The sequence below is a fragment of the Daphnia pulex genome, chromosome 3, assembly GCF_021134715.1.
Source record: "Daphnia pulex isolate KAP4 chromosome 3, ASM2113471v1".
Classification (NCBI taxonomy): domain Eukaryota; kingdom Metazoa; phylum Arthropoda; class Branchiopoda; order Diplostraca; family Daphniidae; genus Daphnia; species Daphnia pulex.
The window spans coordinates 10467440-10490703 of NC_060019.1; the positions used below are offsets into that span (position 1 = coordinate 10467440).

General features: G+C 42.4%; 2 protein-coding genes across 5 annotated transcripts in view; one reads left to right on the forward strand and one right to left on the reverse strand.

The window, feature by feature from the left end:
* Window positions 1–421: 421 nt before the first annotated feature.
* LOC124191138 (putative fatty acyl-CoA reductase CG5065) overlaps window positions 422–23264 on the reverse strand; it is a 49642-nt gene continuing 26799 nt past the window's right edge. The window contains exons 3-11 of one of the 4 annotated variants that reach the window (XM_046584152.1): window positions 11770–12078; window positions 4281–4663; window positions 3958–4206; window positions 3748–3893; window positions 3516–3685; window positions 3309–3441; window positions 2995–3238; window positions 2668–2921; window positions 422–2603 (exon numbers count right to left, since the gene is read on the reverse strand). In XM_046584152.1, the coding sequence (XP_046440108.1) occupies window positions 2435–2603; window positions 2668–2921; window positions 2995–3238; window positions 3309–3441; window positions 3516–3685; window positions 3748–3893; window positions 3958–4206; window positions 4281–4475 (1560 nt within the window). In that variant the 5' untranslated portion in view covers window positions 4476–4663; window positions 11770–12078 and the 3' untranslated portion in view covers window positions 422–2434. Of the gene's footprint in view, window positions 2604–2667; window positions 2922–2994; window positions 3239–3308; window positions 3442–3515; window positions 3686–3747; window positions 3894–3957; window positions 4207–4280; window positions 4664–6428; window positions 6812–9266; window positions 9354–11765; window positions 12079–23264 lie in introns of those variants that run through there. The other 3 variants (XM_046584153.1, XM_046584154.1, XM_046584151.1) reach the window with 3 other exon arrangements.
* On the forward strand, window positions 12228–16675 carry LOC124191137 (tyrosine-protein phosphatase non-receptor type 7-like). Its single transcript, XM_046584150.1, has 7 exons — window positions 12228–12673; window positions 12738–13778; window positions 13842–14106; window positions 14175–14429; window positions 14504–14682; window positions 14760–14900; window positions 15337–16675. Exons 2-7 carry the CDS (start codon window positions 12754–12756, stop codon window positions 15431–15433), a joined length of 1962 nt encoding a protein of 653 aa, XP_046440106.1. The 5' UTR covers window positions 12228–12673; window positions 12738–12753; the 3' UTR covers window positions 15434–16675.

Here is a 23264-nt window from a genome sequence, read left to right on the forward strand (position 1 = left end):
CAGTTCTACAAAACAAAACGATCTCACCTTCTGATCTACTATGCGGCCTGTTTCTGTAAAGGATTTACATCATAAAGATCGTGACCCATTAAGCATCATGCATTAAGACTCGGTGTCTCGGCTAATTGATTAGTCTCACGTTTCAACTGAGGACCAGAGACGTTTTCTCCTTTAACAACTCCAGATAATTGTTCTTACCTTAAATGTGTGACCACGAAGTTGCCATTATCTCGTCTAATCAAAAGGCTATATTTAAAAAACGTGTAAAATATCTGTTACATTTACGAAGTTCTCCCTACCATTATGAGAGGACAGTGGCACAGTAGCATTGTAGCGGATGGTGAGTGGGGCAGCTTCATCTGGAATCCTTGTCAGGAAAAATGTTACTGTTTTATAAATCTAATATTCAGAATAGCTTAAGAACTGTATATATTTGTATTAAACTGTCTGTGATCTACACCAACCGATTCAGTTTGGGAAGAGCAGAAAGGGATGAAGATGTCGAACTATCAATGAGCGCAGTGCAAAGAAAAACGAACCATCTCGTATCATTTTTTTTGGGTGGTAAAATAAAAACATAACTTTTCCCAGTTACACGCAAATACCAATTCTAGCACTCGAATTTTAAACTCAAGAAGCACACTGACGGATAAAAACTAGGCAAGGGCCACAGTCACACAACAAATGAAAAATTCAAATCTAAACAAAATTTTGAATGGGAAAAAAATCATAGCAACAAGGCCGCTGACAATAGCGAACAATAAATTATACGCCAGTCCGAAACAAAAATCTGGCAATTAACACATTCAACGATTCAAGTTTTCTATCGATCTGCAGATTGTCCGTTAAAAGTATTGCAGCCCAAATCAGTAAAGTAACACGGGATTTAGAAAGCAAAGCAAAATTTCAAAAAAGTTGCCGGACTTTTATCCCTAACCCGAGGTGCGCTTGGGTGGCAGAAACGATCCTGGGAGATTGGAACAGCGACACTGATCAAGCAGCCACGCTCAAAGATGACATTCGCACATTTCAGTTACACAAATGTACACATTGAATGAGCCGTTTAACCTTCTTTTTTGTTTGTCTGTTTAGAAGTAATAAAATATGAGGCCTTAGAAAAAAGGTGATGATAAAAAGAGTAGTGAAGAAAAATGCCAAGAAGTGAAATATAGAAAGAGACAAAACCCTGACTTGCAGTAATGTGCTAACCACGTAATCTCAAAATTTTGGAAGGTTTCTGATATATATCGTTAGATTGGAATGTTTCTTGTTGACGTACAGGCGGAGGGATGCGTAAAATCGCAATGACGATATTACCATTGAATTCTCTTATATAACTGTGGACGTGCTTATAGCAGCTTGTCGTTTTCTAGCAGCTTATGAGCCAAACGGACCTCTATGGGGAATACAAAGACGTAATAAAGTGCGAGACGAAACGATTATGAGCACAATCGGACAGAAAAAAAAACTCTTTGAGCAAACGATGATAAGGGGGGAAATGGGAGAGACAAATGGCTAGACAATTAATAATAAAAGCAATACATATTGTTAAAAAGACACATTATTGCAAAACAAAAAAGGAAATAGAGCCAATTAGAATGCTGACCCCATTCCTCCATTTCGTTATGGCTCGCTCTATATGTACACATTCTTTAATTATCGTTGAATGTTTTTCTCCATCAACATCCTTAACTTCTTGTGCAAATTGTGTGGAGGGAAAAACTGTTGTCTTTTCTGTCTAAATATCTGAAACTCTTTTTGTTTTATTCGTTTTCAGTGCAAAGGCTTTTTTTCTAATTGAAGCCCAAAAAATATTTGGTCATCAAGATGAGTGGAGGTTGGAGGAAGTTTGAGGGGTATAAAAACATAAATTCTATTTAATTGGAGCTATCGACATCGAAACTGCTTTGGAAGGAGTTGAGGAGTTGTTGACGTCAACGCTGGCTTTGGACATATCTCGGCTTTTTTCTTCGTCCTTTTTTTCACGTCTTCTTTTTTTCTTGAAAAATCAGACAATTCGGATAAAAATGCTGGGCACAACCATACTTCACATTCACAAAACACTCACACGTGAATATAAGAGACATGTAGAAAAGTCAAGATGGTGACATGGAGGGCAAAAACATCCATCAGAGGGATATTTTCTTCCAATACAGGTAAATCCAAGACTTATTATTATTTAGAGACATAACTATTTTTGTGTTTCTTTTTAAAAAATTTGTTCGTGATGCATAGAGTGAGCCAAATATCAGACTCTTGGTAGATAAGAGAAAATAAATTGGGAAAAGGGTAATAGATAAAAGATTTTGAAAAAAAAATTTGCCTTAAGCCTTTTCTCTCTAATAACCAAAGGATTGGCAAACGGCAAAAACAAAATGTCGCCCTTTTGCACACGATCCATTTTCTATTTTTCCCCTTTTAGTCTTTTTTTTTTTTACTTGGCGATTCCAATTCCGGCGCCGGCAGACATCCGCCGCATCATCGAAACGAGCATGGTGAAGGCCAGGTTCCAAACACGACGGGCCGTCTCTGAACGTGAAACGACGGCCCTCCAGAAGAGCAGCAATATGGCAACGCGTGATATTTGCTGAATCCAATACATCCTATTCAAAACAAAATGGATTAGCAAGTGTATATTTTATGATTCGTTATTAATGTTGTACTAACCGTGTCATGTGCCTCCTAGCAGCCGGCAAGGTGCTGGGGTCGTCTTTAAGGATGAAACGGCGAGTGCCAAGGGCATAAGTTTCAATGTAGGAAGGCCAATCGATGGTGCGAACGTCAAAGTAAAAGACGCGTCGGTCCTCGGGTGACATCTTCTCCAGCAATTGGATGGGGTTCTCACTGATGAATCGCCATTCGTGAGTTGTAAAATAGTTGAGGCACGACATGGCGCGATGGGCTTTATCGTAAAGGCGAACCTAACAACAACAACAACAACACCGGCAACGTGAATGAAATTATTTTCTCACGACTTTCTCCGGTTGATCTTACCAGCATGGCGGGATTACCACTCATCCGAGCCAGAAAATCGAGGAAGTAGGCGGGCAAGTAATGATACAACACGACATCAATCTTGTGCAGGGTGAGGTTACTTTTGAAGCTACCGCTGGGGTACCAAAGCACGTCACTCATGGGGTACTTGAGCAGAGCTACTCGCCCTTGACGTTCAATTTCTCCCCAGGTCAGTGGGTTGTGGTAGCCGGAGGCGCAATTGTATACTATTATGTTGTTGGGTCTGTAAAGGAAAAAGTAGAATCATGAATCGTGACTTTGAACATGTCTGTGAGCAATGATTGAATAATTACTTGTGTGTGGCAGTGTGCCAAGCAACAGCAATCATCAAATTGATGGGGAATTCGACGGGAATGACATCGGCAACCATCGTTGTATGGCACCACAGCGTCCTAAGTAGACCTTTACCAGCTCCGGCGATCAAACCTGGATTCATTTGTATTAAATTAGTTAATTGTCCAGTGGAAAAAAAAAAAATGCCAGACTAGATAATAAATTACCTGTTGGTCCGTTGAGATTGTCAACCCAGCCGGGAATCGGTTCTTTCATGGCGGCTGTTACAATAGTCGGTCGAACGATGGCCAGTGGAATACCACCGCATTCTTCCATTAGAAGGTGCTCGGCCAGCGCTTTTGTGTACGTGTAAGTATTGGGGCGTTTGCCAATCAATCTGAATTGATATTTCAAAATTAGTTTACATTCTCAGCAAACTTGAGATAATAATAAATTTACTTTTTAGTGATGCCCTTCAGTAATTCTTCATCCATCCAATCGACACATTCCATTAACTTGTGTGGATCGGCCGGTGGCGGGTAAATCATTTCAGCGATTTCATCTTTATCGCAATTGGCGTAGGCTGTCGAAACGTGGACGAGAGCCTGAAATCGACATATAAAATGAGCAAATCTAATCAAAGAAAAGGCTTAAATTGATTGGGCTTACGTCAAGGCGTTCCAGTTTGCGGACAAGCTCGATAAGTCGCATTGTTCCTTTCAGATTCATCTCGACGGCGCTTTTAAGCGCTTCGTCAAATTTGACGGTGGCCGCCGAGTGGAAGACAATGGAGACATTGTCGCTTAACATTTTAATATCCGTGGCAGAGACGCCCAAACTTGGCAACGACATATCACCGGCGATGGGCACTAATTTGTTCATCAGCTCCGGTGAGTCCCGTCGAAGATTGTCAAATACCTTCATTCATAAAATTGTAATTGAATTATTCAGTTCGTTGATATGTAAGTGTTGGGGAAATAATAACAACTCACCTTGGTGCTGATGAGTTCTTCCAAACGTGTGCGGATGTCATTGCCCGCTTTGGGCCTCATCAAAAGGTAGAGTGTTTTGACGCCTGGGCAGCATCGTAGAAGTTTCTCTACGAGGACTTTGCCCATAAATCCCGTGGCGCCGGTAATGAATACGGAACGATCACGATAAAATCCAACAATATCCGAAGTGGCCATTTTTGCAAATGTGTGTGTGTTTTTGTTTTCTTTAATTCAAGAAAAATGAAAAGTTCACAATCTTGGCTACCCCCCCTTTTTTCTGATTTGCTGGATCCCACAATCACGATTTTTCACAGTCGGAGAAGAAGAAAAAGAGTCGGGAGCGTGAGCGACAGGCTATTCAGCGAAACAGTCCAATTCAAAACCTGCGGCAACAACAAAAACAGACATTAGAAAATGATGAAACAAGAACCAAATAACACAGCAGAGAACACAGATTCGGGTTTCTCGACCGCAGGACCCGTCATTTCCGCCCAGCATGTTTGACTTTGTAGGTTGATGTTACAGTCAAACGAGTATTAATCTCACAAACAGGTCGAGGTCACCTGTGGGGGGGGGGGGGGGGAGAAACGAGGCATCCAATCAAGCTTCTAGCGTGTAGATCATCGCCCGATAGTGTTGGAATGTGGAAAAAAGAAATAGAGAAGAGAAATTTCAATCAGGCGCAGGTAGGAGATGGATCACGCCAATGACATCCTGGTGGACCGACTCGCCAGGGAACGCAACAAAAAGCGGCAATTGGTAAACCGATGGAGAAATACACGGACTGGCGCACCGACCAAAAAAAGGGTCCACGATCGTCAGGTGGCCCACTGACCTCTTATGTGCGTCTAACAGCAGGTAAGAGGAGGAGGGAGCAGACGATTTCACCAGCAACCGCATCACGCCTCAGGTGGAGCAGCGGCACCGATGGCGACAAGCCAAAAGAGAAGAGCTGCTTTTCCAACATTTTCTTCTTGTTTTTACGATGATTCCCCCCACTCAAAATCGGAGGAAATGCATTCGGAATTCCATATTTTCTCCTCTGTACCGAAAGCATGGAGAAAGTTGGCATACTGTAATGTTTCCATTTACGAATGGCACGCGTGAACTTGTAATAATCGGCTTACAATAGAAACACTTTCATCAACTTGAAATTTTTTCAAGTGGAAAATGAAATTGCAAAACGTGATCACGCCGAAGCATAAGGGAAGACCCGCTTTGCTGGGTATTCAATTTTCAAGCGTGCAACTTTATTTGGCCGATGGTGGAAAACGTGAACGGGTGTCGTTCAGTAATTTCTTTCGTCTATTTTTGCTTGAAACAAAACAATCATTTGAATAACAATCGAATAAAACTCCACAAGACGTCTGATCAAGGTCAACATCGAAATAATCTTTTCGTGTTTTTTTAACGGCCGGGGCTATTTTTTTATCGACACGAAAGGCGCTAGACACAAAGGAAACCGACCAACAACTTAAAACTGCCAAATTGTGAACAAAGCTGCAAATACATTTTTTTCTTTTCCAAACAACAAGAAAACAAAACGAAAATTTATGGTAAAAAAATAAGCAAGAAAAAACGATTGTAGCGCTTCCGAAAAAAGTGGGACACGAATCGGCCGCAAGCGTTAAAAAACGGGAGAAAAAAAAACAGCCGGACAGAATGATCGGTGACTGAAAACCCACACATTTTTTTTTCAAGAAATTGCACATCACATCTGGCCGAAAAAAAGAAACAGATATCGATCAACGAAAAACTAGGTTTCTTTCCATATTGCGTCCCTGTTTCTTTTTTTGGCACGTACTACCAGGAAACGGGTTGAAATCGTCACACCTTTCTGAGTTAAACAACTGGTGGAAGAAGCGAGGAGAGAAGAACAAGAGAAAAAAGAGCTGCGTGTTGTGTGTGCCAACTTTTGCCAGCTCTACAAGTCAAACTAGTTTACGGCATTTCTCTCCGGTCGAAGAGAAAGCCCGTTCTTTTGGACCCACACACGGAGTAGCCACCAGCGGCCATTCAACAGTTACAAGAGCTTTGGTTTTCTCCAGAAAACTTACCGACTTTCACGCCAGTTTGGGCAGTTTTTTTTTTTTTCAAATTCACGCACAAATATTCAAATATTAATCAAATCCTTGAAGAGAGACTCACCTAAGACAAGGATTAAGAAACGGCCATTATTTCCATTGACGTTTTCATTTGGGTTTGCTGTCGGCTTTTTTTTAGAATCGAAAATTACGTTTACTAGAATTGTTAATGAATTCCAATCTACTCTTTTTGAGAATGAAGCACCGCTGTAGGATCACTCGAATAAAATGAGGGAACAAGCGCTCTGCAAAGAAACGTGTGACTCCTCCAACGTCTCGGGGCCGACTGAGAAATCCCGACCAAGATTCGTTGGCAAGGCGTAGTAGTGGTCGCCAACAGGTAAAATGGGGAGGGAAAATAATAGGTACCAGAAAAGAGAGAGAGAGTCCCCTCTTGTGTTGGAACAACAACAGCAGCAGCAGCCAAGAAGGAAGGAAAGAAGAGGCGGAGTGTGGAAGAAGAAACCAACAAAAGGAGAAGAAGAAGAAAAAAACCCGACGTGAATTGACCCACTTGCGGCCAACTTGGCTCGGCCAGCTGGGCTCTTACAAACTATACTAACTAGTGTGTGTCGTCTATGATCCTATCGATTAATCCTACTACTTAATACTCCCGCGATCCGTTTTTATGCAACTCATTCACGCTCTCAATAGATTACCAAGTGTCTACTTGAAACCTCGCGATTAAACAGCTTTGGGATTATTACCAGACGGCAAAGAAGGAACCGACGTGCTACACTTACGGGCCGGCCAAGTGGCTATAGCGCCAGTAGACTGACTATATACGGAACAATCCCGTTATTTGGCTATCGCCTTAATTCCTATCGGCTCCCGACTCGTTCTCTTCCAATTCGAATACGTTACAATTATTTATTTTGTTTCAAAGGCCTCCCAAAATTCACCAACTTTAGCGGAGGGGAATTCTTTTTTACGTATGCAAATGGCAGACCAAACAAGAGTGTAAATGGCACAAAGTTCCTTATAACTGTTGGACAACCCCATTTTACGATTCAGATTATTTCTATTAACGTTTTTGTTTCACAGGCGGATTCAGAACGGAAAAAAGACCCATAATAAGAGCATCTAAGGGGGGAAAAAATATTGGTATCACAAACCTCAATCGACCAAGTTTAGAAAATTATTCTCAAGACCACAAAATGAAGATACCAGTTAAGTTCACACAAGTTCCATTCGGAATAACACCCCAACCTCCCCCCCCCCCCCTAAAAATAACTGTTTTCAATAACAACAATAATACCAAAGAGTTTTGACGTATAATAGCTGGGCAATTTGGTCCCAAGAGTGCGCATTAGCACCCATTCTAGCATTGAAGTATGACTGGAACGGAGGCCATCCGGCAGAGAGACAACAAAAGGCTTATTTACAGCTAAACGTCTTGTAGTTTTTAATCGACAACAAATGTTAAAGAATGTGCCAACTTTAAAATGAAAAAAATATCGAAATCAAAAATCTTGTTTCTATTTCACGCTGTGATTTGTTAAGTTGGTCAATGGTAAAATATACACCCCCTCTCTCTCTCTCTCTCTCGTGGCGCGCTGTTTTGAATAACCACCTTCGACATCCAGCTGTGCATGTGCCATGGCTGTATTCAAATGTAAAACCTCAAGGCTAAGAGAAAGTCAGACCGGCTAACCTATCTTGCAGATTTTCTGTACACTTGATCATATTCCCGGAGATGAAATCAAGCAGGTAAATTGATCTGACCGAAATGAAAAATTCGGTCAATAATCTAGGTTCCGAATTATTAAGATGTTCCTACGTGTACAACGGAGAAAGAAACAAAAAATAGGAAGAAGGGAGTGACCTGTTATACCTTGAACAACACAATTGTGCATGTTTCTAATTTTTGTAGGTCACCAAAAAAATTTTGAAATGCTGTACCTCATGTCTGATTGGTAGTTTTGAAATTAAAATAAATAAATAAAAATAAAAAAAAACTAAACGAGTGACCTCTTTTTGCATATGCCGTTGTTTCCCTTTCGGTCCACCACCGGGCGGGATGAAAGTTCCCAGACTAAAAGTCTTTCTCTCTTTTTATTTTTTTGTTTTGTTTTCTGACATGGGCACGTCCCGATGGAAATTCTTGGCAATCGGTTATCCGAAGGCCGTCTCGTCGGTCTCTCAAATGATCTTCCAGAGCGTCGTCTATATAAGGTTATACGTTAGCTATTATACTATTTCTCTCTCTTTCTCTCTATCTTTCCTATGCCTTTACAACGTTATGTCTATAGGCTCTTTCATTCAAAAAACAGAAATAACCCACAAAAAGGGAGAAAAGTGTTTGGGTGGCCGTGAAACGAATCAACCCCTCGAGCAATTGGGGCTCACGATAAAGGAAAACATACGGGATTAACTGCCTTGTACACATTTAATAGTTTTGAAACGAGCTAATGACCAGAGGATTCCAAAAATAACTTTTCCCAATCATGCCATTGGTAAATGCAAATTTGTTGAAATATTTCGTTATGGCCTTTCGACAGGCGAATGTTTAGCGCAAACGACTAAATTTGACCCACTTTGAAAAATAAAAAAATATCCCAAAAAAAAATGAGAGCGGCGGTAAAGTATGAGGCAACCGGATACGTCCCACTTCTTTTTTTCTTTCTCTCGGATGCCTTTCCCCAAAATCGCCGGATTACCTGTTCCTCTTACACAGACACATTACGCCCAGGCGGCTAAGCTTAGCATTCCGACCTACATAGTGTATAACTTGTAATTGACTTGTTTTCATCAAATAACCCTGAATTTTCCTCCCCTCCCACCCAACTCCTTCTACAGAATATGTCCGGGTGAAAGTGTGAATCCATCCAGTCTAGTTCGAGGTGAACTGCTGGATGGATGCGATAAGCCAAACAACAAAAAGAGAGAATGAAACACTTACGGGGGCGAAGGACAATTGCCGATGGCTTAACACTCTGTAGGTACACCTGTGACTTGATAAGCTTCTACTATTCAAATGACAGTGCACACCTTGCAGGTGAAGGCTAATAATCTAGCCAAGAAGCTCAAGACTCCTCCTACACCTCCTACACTCGAAGAAATGCTGATGGGGAAAAGGTTTCTCCCCCCCGACGAAGAGTTCACTGCCAGGTGATTAAACAACTGTTGTTACGTCAGCACCCGCAATTAGTACCTCCGACCATCACAAAACAGCAATGTCACCGATGACGTGCACCTCTACCACATTGTACAGACATGGCGTCATTTTTAATCGGCGGGAAAAAATAAAAAGCGAAATCACATAATATTGGGGATGCGTCCGAATTCGAGGGGAATTATCACGACAGGCGGAATGGACGAGGGGAGGACAACGGAAAGGTGGTCTTATGCCTGGAAGGTATCCCCCCGTAACTCCGTACACGGATGTGACCGCAAGAGAGGAAACGGTCACGCACGGCGAACGCGGGAATCAAGTGCGCAACGGACAGGTGAGGCAACAAATTATTCTTATTTTATTTTTTAAAAACAAAACTTCTTGGTTATTATCCCAAGACGGATTCACGTGTCGAATTGCAGGCGAAATCCAATCATTAATAAACAGACACGACAGGGTCGAGGTGAAAGTCGTTTTCTCTCGCGGCGACCTACAAAATGAACGACAGAAATTCGGACGTCGATTGCACATCGGTTCACTGCGTGAACAGCGTTGCTATACAAGATATGCGCACGGCCTACATAGGACACGGTAAGTAGCCCACAGAACTGACACCGCTATTGTGTGAGCCAAGTTTAAGGTCGCCCTTCTACGTTGTTGAATAGAAAAAAAACTTTTCTTTCTCTTGAATACAATGTCTCTTTCTCTTTTCCCCTTGATTGTCAGGTATAAATTGTTGAAACAACACGGAAAATCCAGTTCTGAATGATGGGAAATGATATTCGTTCATCGCCATTGAATGTTTAAACGAACGAAACGGTTTTTACAATTGAGAAAAGAAGATGAATCGTAAAAGTTGATGGCATCACTCACAAATATATTGTTCTATTTCTCTTCCGCCTCACCAAAGTTACGTTGTAAAGAAAAATGTAACGGAGTCAGTTCACCGAAAAAAAACATTCTAATTCAAAACACGCCGACCGGTTTGTGCCAGACGAAGAGAATGAATGAAAAATGTCAATCGAGTTTCTATTTACTGCCGTCAACTTTAGAGCAACAAAATCAAATCAAACTCACTAAAAGTATGCCTTTCATCAAAAGAAGCCGAGGGAGATCTTTTACACTTTCACCATTCGGAATCAAAAAAATTCTAGACGATTTCTTAATTTCTATGCATGAAATCAGGTCCAATGTTAACTTGAAATTAACAAATTTTTTTCTCTCTCTCTTTCCAAACACCACCCGACCACCGGTCACTCCACAACTTTCTCTCGAATCCAATTTGCATATCAAGAATTAATCGAATTTGCCAGCCAGTTCTTTCATATAAGCACACCTACATTTTTTCAAGGGAATTGGGAAAATCTAAAATTTTTTTTTACATTTTCTTCGAATGATTCCAAAGAAAAGATAAATAACTATAATCAAGATATCGTTGATCAATCTACAACTGCATTTTTTTTCGTCAAATATAATTGAGCTTTGAGGGAGTCGGGTGTACAAAACAGAACGTTAAAAGAAAAAGAAAAAAAACTTCCTGGTGATCAACTTTGGAAAGATAGCTCCGAGGCTCCTTCTAGCCTCAAAGACGGCGTGACCTAGTTACCTACAGGTTTGATTCTAGTGCCCATCGTTTTCACTGTGTGTTTGTTTTCTTCTTTCATTGTAATTTTTTTTTGTCTTTGACGAAACAGGCTTTGTGCAAACAAAATTTCGTATTTTAAACCAAAGTTTGTGGGTTTTCTGAGCTTCAAATAGAAACTAAGTAAACATTTGTGAATGATTTGACACTTGACGAAACTGTAAATCAGATGCGAAAATCTAATCACAGGTGAAGACTTTTTCAAGAAAAATGGGAGGCAAAGATAACTGTAATGCAGGTTCAGAACCTCTTTCCGAATTCGGGGTCAAACGGATCAAATAAAGACGGAAAATATTCATTCGCCCCAAAGGCAAATCTTCATTTAACCTTAAAAACGAAAAGAGCTTCTGCATACCTCATGGAATTTGACCGGTCTTCCCAAGTTTCGTCAAGATGTGTTTGCTGGTTTTTTTTTCTTTTCTTTTCCCGAACGGTGGTCATTCTATCTATACCCCTTTTACTCCCGAATTTTAATGATTATTACGCTAGATGGAAGCACATTCAGAAGAATGTTAGGGGCGTACCTCAATTCCTCAACCGGTTTCTTAACTTGTTTCGTTCGATTACCTTTTAAATAGCAACTATTTTCGTTCACATCGGAAATGCATCACTCTTTGAGATACTAATTGGTACATAAATATTACCTACTTGTATTGGGTAGTTTCCTTGGACGAGTCAGTGGCCTGGCAGCGTGAACGAGGTAGAAGAGACACAACGACACGACACGAAGAAGTAAAATCAATACGAGCCAATTTGCCGGTCAGATGCAGACTGAGTTACCAGCCGTTTTCTTGGTAGAGGTAGGGGCTAAATAACCGTAGAGAGACACAGGGTAGGGTTGGCGCGCTGACTTCCACTGAAGCCTCCTCTTCCTCGCTACACTTTTCGGTGAGGTCAGCGAACTTTTTGGGGGGTTTTTATTTCCACTTCTCGACCGGCGTGTCCTCACGATTCTTTCTAAAAACATGACAAATGAAAAATATTCACGAATGAAATTTGGCAGACAAAATCAATTATATATTCAACGGAATTGTCTGATAAAAATCGAGCGATTCCATTTCAGAAGTAGAGAAATGTGGACTGGCAATGCCGATTTCCTGGGGAGTTGTTGGTGGGGGGAAAAAAGACATTGTGGCCCGAGGGGTTGCAGTCAGATTATCATCTTCTGCTCGCCATTTGTTTACTTCCCCGTTCGACAGGTCCTGTTGAGACAAGAGACTTGTGAATCGAGGAGAACAATAAGCTCAAATCTCATTAATAATCAGCCTATGTGACTCTAATTAGGGTTAGCAGTTTAAGGGAGACGGCGGCTTTCCCGGCACATCGTGTGCGGTGGCCATTGTGTGAGATGAAAGTGGTTACGCGCGTACGCAACTCACAGGCGCAACTGGCAGTACGCAAAGTGAACCTTGGAATTCATTCATAAGCTGTTCCATTCACTCGCTGCTCACCCTTCCCACCCAAAACAATCCGTTCCGGCCAAAGCCATTCTTAAAACTGTAGAACGGCCGCCGAGATTTCATTCTCCACTTACCTGATAACAGTGCCAAGGGTATGTTATTTATTATCTCTTGATTTCAATGCCAGATTTTCATGTTTATTTGTTTTCGACACAGCTTGCGAGCAAACTGGATGGAATCTGCACACAATCGGCAGAGTTTGAACAAACCAGACACTGGTTATGATCATGCTCCCCACTTGATAACCGGCACAATATCTGCCCAACTTCTCTCTACTTCATCATCTGCTTCCATGGTAGACTCAAACAATGAACCTCAAGCCCTCTTCACCGAAGGGAGTCTACAAGAAGACCATGGGCTCGACCAGTTCATCACCACTCTTATCGAAAACCACATTTGGTTGATTGGGGTTTTAACGGGAATCATCATCATCCTAGTAGTGCTCAGTTGCTCTCTCAGAAGTAACTACTTTCAAGAAAACTACTTCTTTACCAGGGCCAAAGAATGGGTGCATCTGCCTTTGCTGCAGCAGTCTGGCCAGGACTCGCTGCTGACAGCAGAGAATGGAGCAAATCCCAACAATGTCCCCGTCAGTGAACCTGAGCCTCAGTTGACTCCTACTCCTGCTCAACATGCTGACCTGTGCTCCTGGGTCTCGGAAACGAGTCCAGACGAACGACAAACTAAAAGGAAGTCATCTTGGAACGAAGCTGAACTCAACAATCAACACAATTTGACATCAGCTGTTGATATGTCGACACTGTTATTGACGGAAACGAGCCCTGAGCAACCAGAGTTTCCAGTTCAGCCAACAACACCTAAGAGTCCTTCTTGTGACTCAAATTTGGATTCGCTCAGAAATAGTTTCAAGGCCCAAAAGAACCATTTTGTCTTCAATGCCGACATTTTCCTGACCAAGTCGGAGAGTTTAGACGAAGCTCACAGTCGATCTCAGCCCCGCGAAAAGTGTTTTAAAACCAATCGAAGTGTCGACGAAATCCTGTCACGACAGGACGATAACCAGACCGATTCACAGTCACTCGATCAGCAACATACGAGCACATCCAGCATTCCTTGCACCCCGTTAAAATGCCGAAAATTGCAAGAAAGACGTGGCTCAAATCATTCTTTGACCATCGCCGTCAGCAAGCCAGCCGAAACAAATATTTTGCCGACTGTCGTCACACCAAGAGAGTGGTTGGTTTTACTGCAAACATTCTTTATGGTTGGAATTTTCATTTTTTATTATTTTTATTACAGCTCGGCGGCGCAATTTCTTTTGACAGCAGGTAATTGCATGGATCGTCGACAACTTCAATCTTGTCTCAAAGATGTCAAAGCTCTGCACGCCGAATTCTGGTCGATCCCGACCAACGCAACTGAGCTCTGCGAACAAGTTTCGGGTTGTTCCATGAAAAATCGCTACCGTTACGTCTTACCCAACCCTCAAAGTCGTGTCAAACTTCCCTTACTGACGGATGCCTCTGACCTTGCCAGCACTTACATCAACGCCAATTACGTCAGAGTAAGAATAGAGGAGCCTTTTTCCCCAAAATCAAATTTGCATGCTAATGAGATTTGTGCATTTTTCAGGCAGAAAATGGGGACGCCCGCGCTTACATCGCTACTCAGGGACCATTAGATAATACCATCAACGATTTTTGGTTGATGGTGTGGGCAGAACGTGCGCCAGCCATCGTCATGATCACAAAGTTGGTGGAATCAGGAAAAGCCAAGTGCGAGCCCTATCTTCCAGATGGCGAAACGGGTCGCTATGGCGATGTTATCGTCAGCCAAGAGTCAATATCTGAGACTTCCGGCTGCACTGTGCGACAGCTGTCACTAAAGGTCTGTCTTGAACATGCCCCAGATAACAAACAAAAAAATAGATTGGACTGATTTCGGGTTTTTTAAATATCTAGCGGGAAGGAGAAGAAGAAATTCATCGCACCGTTCACTATTGGTATTGCGACTGGCCGGACCACAAAACGCCAGACAATCCGCGCACCTTAGTGGATTTGGCCGTAACTATCGAATCTCTTCGACGGGGAAGCAACTGTCTTCTCCTGTCGTCTCCACTTTCGTCATCGCCTCCAATCGAGTACGAACGAAATGACTTTTTTTTTCCTCATTACATTTTTTCTAATTTATTTTTCGTCTGTTGGCGGACGGATTCAGATCGGGACCTATTGTCGTACACTGCAGCGCGGGAGTGGGCCGTACCGGCTGCTTCATTGCCATTTGCCAAGGTCTAAGTCAACTCTTAGCCGAAGGCAAAGTCGACATCCTTGGGATTGTTTGTTCCCTGCGCTGTGACAGGTAATTTAGCGAGACGTGCTTCACCATCAGTTTACTCTCTTCAAGCTTTTCCTTCCTATTTTTACTTTCTTTCTTCCACCGGGGCTTTGCGCTTTATATTTGCCCAAGGCCTTGTACGAGGAACTTGACAACTGATTACTTTCGCTTTTCCAAGTAGACGATAAAATGTTTTCCCACATACAACGATATCATCAGCTGGATTCTTTTTTTTTTCTCCTTCTTTTTACGTTTGTTATATTTCTTCTTCTTATTTTTTTCCCCTTCCTTCCGTCCTGTTATTATCATTATTATTATTATTGTCGGGAGCAATCGCCACCAGCTGACGACACACAACTGCAATCATTACGACCGCACAACAATAACCGTTTTCTTTTTTTTCTTCTTTTATGTGGCTGGCTCGAATCCGTCATTCTTTTATTACGGATCGTGTGCGTAGGGGAGGAATGGTTCAGACGGCGGAACAGTACGAGTTTATTCACCGCGGCCTGTGCCTCTTTGAGAGAAGCACTCTCTCCGATTACGCCGGCGACTAATGGTCCACCGCCAGTCCCAAAACTCTACAAGGCAACTCTCGGCAAAAATGAAAGAAAAGGAAGTTGTTTTTTTTCTTTTTCTTTTTACAATATGCTCCCCCCACTATTACTCGTAGCAAAAAATAGCACAACAACAACAACAAAACGAAGGCAAATCCCCTTCGCTTTCACCCGCAATCGTGTGCTGTAGCACACAGGTAACAAATGATTCTTGTCGGAAATATTGATGTATTATTGCGAGACTATGCACGCCCCCCTCCTCGCTTCATTCTACAAATAACAAGAGTGCAACAACATCTAGAATTGATTCTACTCTTGAAACCACAACGGGGCTCCCGTTTTATTTCGTTTGGGCTCAAAGAGGAGCCGTACCTGAATGCAACACAAAAACAATCCGCCAACTGCCCACCGCTTCGCCCTAATTTTCCAACAAATTTGTCAAACGGGTTCAAAACAAGTTTCGATATTAGAAGATGAAGGCCATGACGACTCGATATTAGTTGATCAAGTGAAAACAAGTAGGAAAATCAACACGTCAAATTCGAGTTTTAGTGCAAAACCGGAAAGATATGTCAATATGGACATGTCTCTCTTAATTTCTATCCTATATTTTTTTTTAAGTTGTTCCTAATTTTGTCTATCCACCGCACTGTTATTATTATCCGTGTTTCTTTTTTCTGAGCCAATTATTTTGCTTCATCGAAGAAAAAAGAAAAATGTTTTTGGTAGATCTCACTGCGATGAATCTGCGTGCCGATTTGAAGAATGCGCCCCATCACCCTATCGAGGGGGTAGTAACTATAGTAGATTTCTCCTCCTCAATTTCGTTGTTTGTTATTTCATTTTTCTCGATTGTTTTTCTAGTTTCTTTTTATCAAGTATTACCTTCTTCTTTATTCAGAAACAACAAAAAAAAAAACATAATAGAAAAAAATGCAAAAATGTCTTGGTATCTTTCCCGCCCTGTCACGTAAAAAACTATTCAACATGGCTAGTGATTTTGTGTAATAATTGGGAGCAACGTTTGTGTCTGTACCCTGCGCCACTCTTCTTTGCCTCTGCTCTTTTTAGCTGCTGTTGCTTAGAATCTGTGTGTGTGTGATTATGTGTACATGTGGCATATCGATTGCGTTATAATGTCGCGCTGCTCTGTCCCGCTCTCTCTCCTTCTCGGCAAACATGAAACGATGATCTTGTTACATGTTCTTTATCCAAACAAGAATATAAATATATATATATATATTATAAACGCATAACAAAAACGAATAAATCGATATCGGTATTAAAAGAAAAGAAGAAATCTTTTGTTTCTCGTCCGTGTCAAGAAAACGCAACACTCCCGTGTTTGTCGCACGTCTTGCGACGTGGTGTTTTTTCTTCCAAGGGTGGGTGGGTGGGGAGAAAGGAGTTAGCTATTTATTTATTTAAATATTCCAGTCTCGTCAAGTCACTCGCTCCTGAAAAGAGGTCCTCTCCCTTGGAGCAGTAGAACGAGCTTATGCAAAGTTCGGATGCAAAGCGGGAGCGAAACGAGGCAACGCATACGAGCGCTTTTCGATTCGAAATTTCGTTAGCTTTAATGACGAAAAAGGGTCTTCTTCACCCGCCACCAAACATCCTCCAACTTGAATGCTAATGAGGCGCGAACTAAACACAACCAGGCAAAACCACAACCACCAACCAACCAACCGAATCTTCTTCTTTCTTTCTTTTTCTCCTCCGCCATTTTTCGTGAAGAAACAGCTGGTGCCACTAGCTGATGTCGCGCGTGAACGTTCGTTTCCATCGCCTTTCCCCCCCGCCGGTAATGAGGACCTCACACACACAGAGGTTCTCCTCTACCAAATAAACATATACAAAGCGCCTATTGATTTCTGTTGAACATTTTTTTCCCCCCTTCGTTATATATGACGAACGACGGCTGGTAAGAAAACGACAAATCCATAAAGACAAAAGAATCTTGATCATAAAAGAGAGAGAAAAAAAAGCTCGTCGATCCCTCCTACGGGTTTCTCTCTGTACGTTTTTCCCGACCGGTGTGCAAGGGCGATGACATGCGACTTTGTGAGTCACGCAAAGAATAGGCGTTCTGATTTCCAGTGATGAATAATGGAGAGCTATGCCATACGTACAAGAAAATAACAGACTTGCGCACAGGATTATATCAAAAAGATGTGTGCTGCTGCTGCTGCCAAAAAATAGAGGAGATCCCCGACTATATACACACACATCCACTAAAGTAGCAAATCGAGTTTGCTGGGCAGGACGCAGTGATGAGGCATTTGTGTGATGATTTGAGGAGGCGAGGGCGGAAATCAAGCGTCAGCCAGGCGCGGGCTTACATCATTAGACTGCCGACACCTTGCACACGAGGCCGTCTTCCAGCGTCTCCGATACCGGAAACAAACGGGAACCCATCTCTTGATACAACTCCCGAAAAAGAAACAAAAATCAGAAATATAAAAAAAGGGAAACAAACGGAGGAAGGATCTTGGCTCACACAAAAAGAAGAAAGGGGGAAAAAAGAAGAGCTAGGAGGGGAGAATGGATGGATCAATGCCTTTATATATACACACATATATATATATATAGATCCAGAAGCATCGCAGTCTAGAGAGAGAGGAGATCAAAAGGATTTCGGAGAGAGAGAGACAGAGCCTTACGTGGTGCGTGAGAGCTCGTCGGCACCGCATTAGATTTGAATATAATCAATGATGTACAATCGAATCAGGGAGCTTTTCGCGGCTGCCATCACCACCAAAGCGAAATGAAGAAAATTCCTAAAACCTCTTTCGTCTTCTTTTCTTTTCTTGTCTTATCAAAGTCTATATCCGCCCCGCCATCGTTTCGGGCATGTGAATAAACGCCAGAGCCCGACAGGCAAAAGATCCTTTTTCATAAAACATGAGCCTCAGATAGAGACACAGAGTTGCCTATATAGGGCCCGCCTCACCAACCAACCAACCAACCGTTTCTTCAAAACAGAAATTAAAAAAAAAGGAAAAAGTGTTAAAATATTTAAGGCTCACTTTCTTCGCTCCCGTTTTATAAGCGTTGGGCCCTTTGAAGTCAAACTATAAAGGAATAGCTTAAAAAGTTGGGAGCTGATATCATAGGCTCATAGCCCACCCCTTCTCTCTTTTAACTTGAATTTTGTAATAGCTTTTTAAACGGCAACGTTGTTACAGCAGCAGCAGCATCAACATGGCAAATAAGACCAGAGTCGTGACTAATGAAACTAAAGTGCGTTCCATTCCATTTCCAATTTGATAACGGGGACCCTCTCTGTAAAAGCTCTGCGCGTATGCAATAGGTTGGATGGTCTGCCCTGTACCACCAGCACTTTAATGTAGTGCAATCGAATTGCAAATCTAAAAAGAAAAAAAAGGAATTATACGAACTGGAGAGCTGAGAGAGAAAGAAAAACTTTTCCCCCATTGGTTGTAAGAAGAAGAGAGATGGATCGCATCATGGGGGAATATATATAGTACTAAAAGGGGGAAAAAGAGCTGGGCGAAAGGTTTTCCCTGCATCCGCGGCTTGATCATTCCGGATTAGGTATTATAACGAGACAGGTTGACGGATGAGACACATACAAAGCGGATGGGAAGTGGGTGGAGGAGACCAGCCCCCAAAAAAGGGCCAGACAGTGGCTCGGGAAAAAGAAGAAAAACCCAACAGCACGAGGAAGAAGAGCCAAGAAAAATGAGAAAAACTCACGCACAAAACAAACAAAAGAGTCTATATAGACTATAGATATATATACAGAGAAGCGGGAGCGGGAGCAGCAGCAGCAGCAGCCGCTCTGTTGGGAAATAATGGCTTTATATATCGTAAATGGATCCTGCCGGGCATCAGGATCTCTTGTTGTTCCTCCGCTGCGATGCCCAGGGTATCCAGTGGCACAAGCATTGTTAGGCAAGGCATCCCATTAAAGCTCCCAGTCTGTTTGTGTGCAATATTATATGTGTGTGTGTGTGTGTGTGTCTAATACCTCTAGAGATCATCAGCCAGTGTCTTGTCGATCTCATTTCCCCTCCACCAAACATCTCAAAGGAAATTCGAGACGATGATGGACGCGCCGCAGGGGGGGAAGCAGCAGTCCAGTCCGAAAAAGAAACTTGTAAACATTTATTAAATGTTGCGCGTTAGCATTCGTTAACATCAGTCAGTGTCAATTTTCGTTTTTAGCCCAGAGACATATCCGTTGAGGAGCAATTTTCCCACCCACACGTGCAACTTTCGCTCTTTGGCCGCTAGGAGAATTCTTGGCCACCGAGTGAAATATGCGGCTCGATCAAAGCGATCGAATTTGAAATTCATAAATTATTCACAGAGAGGGAGGGGACAACAACAACGACACACACACACACACACAAAACTTGGGAGGAGGGAGAAAAAACGATGCCGGTCCAGTGATGGTTTTCCCCATTTCAGTTATTGCTTTGCCTATATATATATTGCGCGCGTTCTAGGCCATTTCAGGAATAGAGAAATAAATCAAACGGCAAGTTTATGTTTCGTGGAGGAGCAAGTCACAGAAAGGCGAGCGATGGATAATTTACGGTAGGAGGAACTTCAACTTAATCATTCACGTTTTCAAAGGAAATAAATAAATTTTTTAAAAGTTATTGATTTAAGAACAAAAAGAAAACCCCCAGAAAAAACAAACCGAGAAAGAACCGAGGAGGTTTTGGTACTGCAATACGCCATAGAAAATATCAAAAGATAATTTGACAGTCTGTCACTTGTACTTAGTGGTTTTTCAAGGCGAAAAATGTGGCGAATGGATATCCGATTAGCCGGGCTCAAACAAGTCCACACATCGTTCCCGGTAACACCGTCATTCACTATGTACAAGCGATTGGGTATACTAGGAGGGACTCGCGAGAAATGGCCCAGTTCAGAGTACACCATCATCAGCTCAATCATGTAGGAGCAGCAATTGTCTATAATTCAATCCCTCCTCGGCAGGTTCCTAATGTCGATCCATTTTCCAGTTAGCCCATTTCCTTTATTACATTTTTAGAAGGTGAAAATCATGGCTGATATTAACTTGACCATCATTTGCGCATTATTCGTAGGTGTGTCGTTCCGAGAACCAAGTTTAGTCAAAAAATCAATTTGAATTCTTCTCCCTCAGACGATCTGCCAAGGAGTTGTTTTTGCAGAGTTGCAGAGAAAGGAGCCAGAAATCTATTACGCAAACAAGGTTCACTTGTGCTATCGAGTTTTTCTTTTTAAAAAGCAAAATGTGCAAGGAGGGTGTGGTGAAGAGAAGCCTCGACGACTATGACTGATTGCTCCTCATTCAAAAACGTCGGCGTACATTGGAGGGGGGGTGCTCCTTCCTGGACTTGAGCCTGTCAATGGCTGCGCTGAAATAGGTGGTGACAGTGGCCCAAAAAGGCCCAGGCCCTTTTTTTTAGATGGATGATGCCTCTCTCTCTCCCCCACCACCACGACGAAATCATAAGAGTGTAGACACACTCATCCGGGCGCGCAACATCCACTGGCTTCAGCTATAAAAACCCAGCCAGACATAATATGCACAAAACAGTAAAATAAAAAAATGAAACCTCAACTTTGATTCGTTCCAAATAGGATCTCCTAGGCCTCCTATCATCTGTAATATTGGCTGGCTTCTAGTATATCTACAGCCCCCCAGTCGAGCTGTGTGTGTGGTGTGGAACCGCCATATATAAAAGCTACTCTCCTTTCAGACTGTATCCAGCACCAACCTTGTAAATGATATATTCCCATTCAGGAGCAAAGAAAAAAACCTTTTCTCTCCCATTTTTCTTTTCTAGACGACATTGAACGCGCGCTTCTTTCGCAACACCGGCCAACTCCACCCACCTCTTTGATCTATTCTTTGCCTGGCCCATAGAATAAGCCTGGAAACTTCTTATTCTTCTGTTATGCTGTATACCTTTTTTGTCCGCTATTCAACGTCGGGTTTGCCGCCGCCCCCCACGCCCTTTGAGCGATGAAAGAGCGCTCAGCTAGAGACGTCGATATCCGGCGGATCCTGCTGAAGTCTCTACCAAATTAGAATCTCGCATACATCAGATCAATTTCCCCATCTACCTATTTTTGTGTCTCAAATGAAGTGAAAGCAGAGATCGGGAGAAGAGAAAGAAAAAACCGCACAGCGGGAAAATGTGTGTACGAAGGTTGTTGTGTGGCGGCACATAACCGCCTTTTCTCTCTAACCTTGTTTGTTATATACTCCCGACGAGGTAGTACCTTGTTACCCAGGAAACTGTGCATGGATACATGCAGAGTTGGATGCTCGGCGGAGCGGAGGGGGGGCCTACAGGATATATTACACACGCAAGGATCGAGTGGGATCCTTTTTCTTTTTTTTTTTTTGCCTTTTTGGTTGCGCATCTCTTATTCTCCGATTTGGCGACAGAGATAGAAAAAGAGAGGGATGCCTACTCGCCTTTTATATCGTGATATCATCTCGCAGCTCCATAAATTATACGGAGAAAAGAGAGAGAGAAATGCGGAACGTGTAATTTAGGGATCCCTCTCTCTCTCTCCCCTCTCAATCTTCTTCTTCTTCCAGCCCATTCCGGCAGCTGGAGCAGTCTAGCTGCTATATATATTGCCGCTGTACCGAGTACACACCCTATCAAACATGGGGGAGAAGAAAAAAAAGAAGAAGAAGAAAAGAAAACAAGAGAGACGCTCAGACTGAGATATGCGTCCTCGTATTTGCCCCGTAACGGCTTGATATGGGCAATAGCGCCATCACCCCTTGCCTCCAATCGGCATCTGAACGACGTCCAAGACGATATTCCGTTCGTGAAAAGAGAAGAGGACGGAGGGGATCCACCCAAAAGGAGCAAAAGAAAAATCGATCGTGACGCGACTTTTATCCGAATAAAATAAAAAGAAAGAAAAAAGATGGGAGGGAATATAACCCGACCATCATCCCAGCTCTTCTTCCCTTCTTCTTTTTTACAAGGGCCAAGTTTTACAACCACTCCCCTTCTCCCATCAAAACCCCTTCCCTACTTTATAGTACAAGTTCCCATCTCCTTCCTTCCGGCGGATTTAGCACTCACTGGCCGACAATTTTTCTCGTATTGGCGGCCCATCAAAATTCAAAAGGCATTTCTTATTCTCCTATCCCCCCCCCCTTTTCTTTTATATTTTAAGACGGTCGAGGATTTGTATCACATTTCCCCCACCCAATGACACGTCACAAATCGCATCAATAACTAATAAAATGAAGGAGAACAAAAAAGAAATCCCATCGTTCCGTGACAAAAGATTTGACGACTATTCATTTTTCGAATCAAAAAATCATTTTTTAAAAAACCTAACCATAGCGATACTGTTAACTCGTCTTTAAAAAAAACTAATATTTTCTTCAAGTCAAATCATCCAGACTAACAAAGAAGAAGCAGAAGAAAAAACTGTCAAGCGCGCAACATTCAAAAAACTTATTTTGTTTTTTTGTCTGTTGCTCGCTACGCTGGTTCCAGGCTGTTAAACACGGAATCTTTTCTTCTTTTTCTTCTCTCCTCGTTGTCGTTATAATGTTACGATGGATTCAAATAAATGGGGGAAGGGGGGATGAAAAAGAGATGGGGGAAAAAAAATTGCTCAGCTAGAGATGATGCGCTACGTCGTTATTATGTGAAACCCTGAAATATAAAAGAGTCCTCGAGGGTTGCAGGAGAGCGTTATACAATAATAACACACCACCACCACCCACCACCATCATCATCATTCAAATCCGCCAACAAGCCGGGATCCGACCGCGCTCCCCTCATCCACATCCCCGCGCGCTATAATATTCTTTTGGCGTCACACA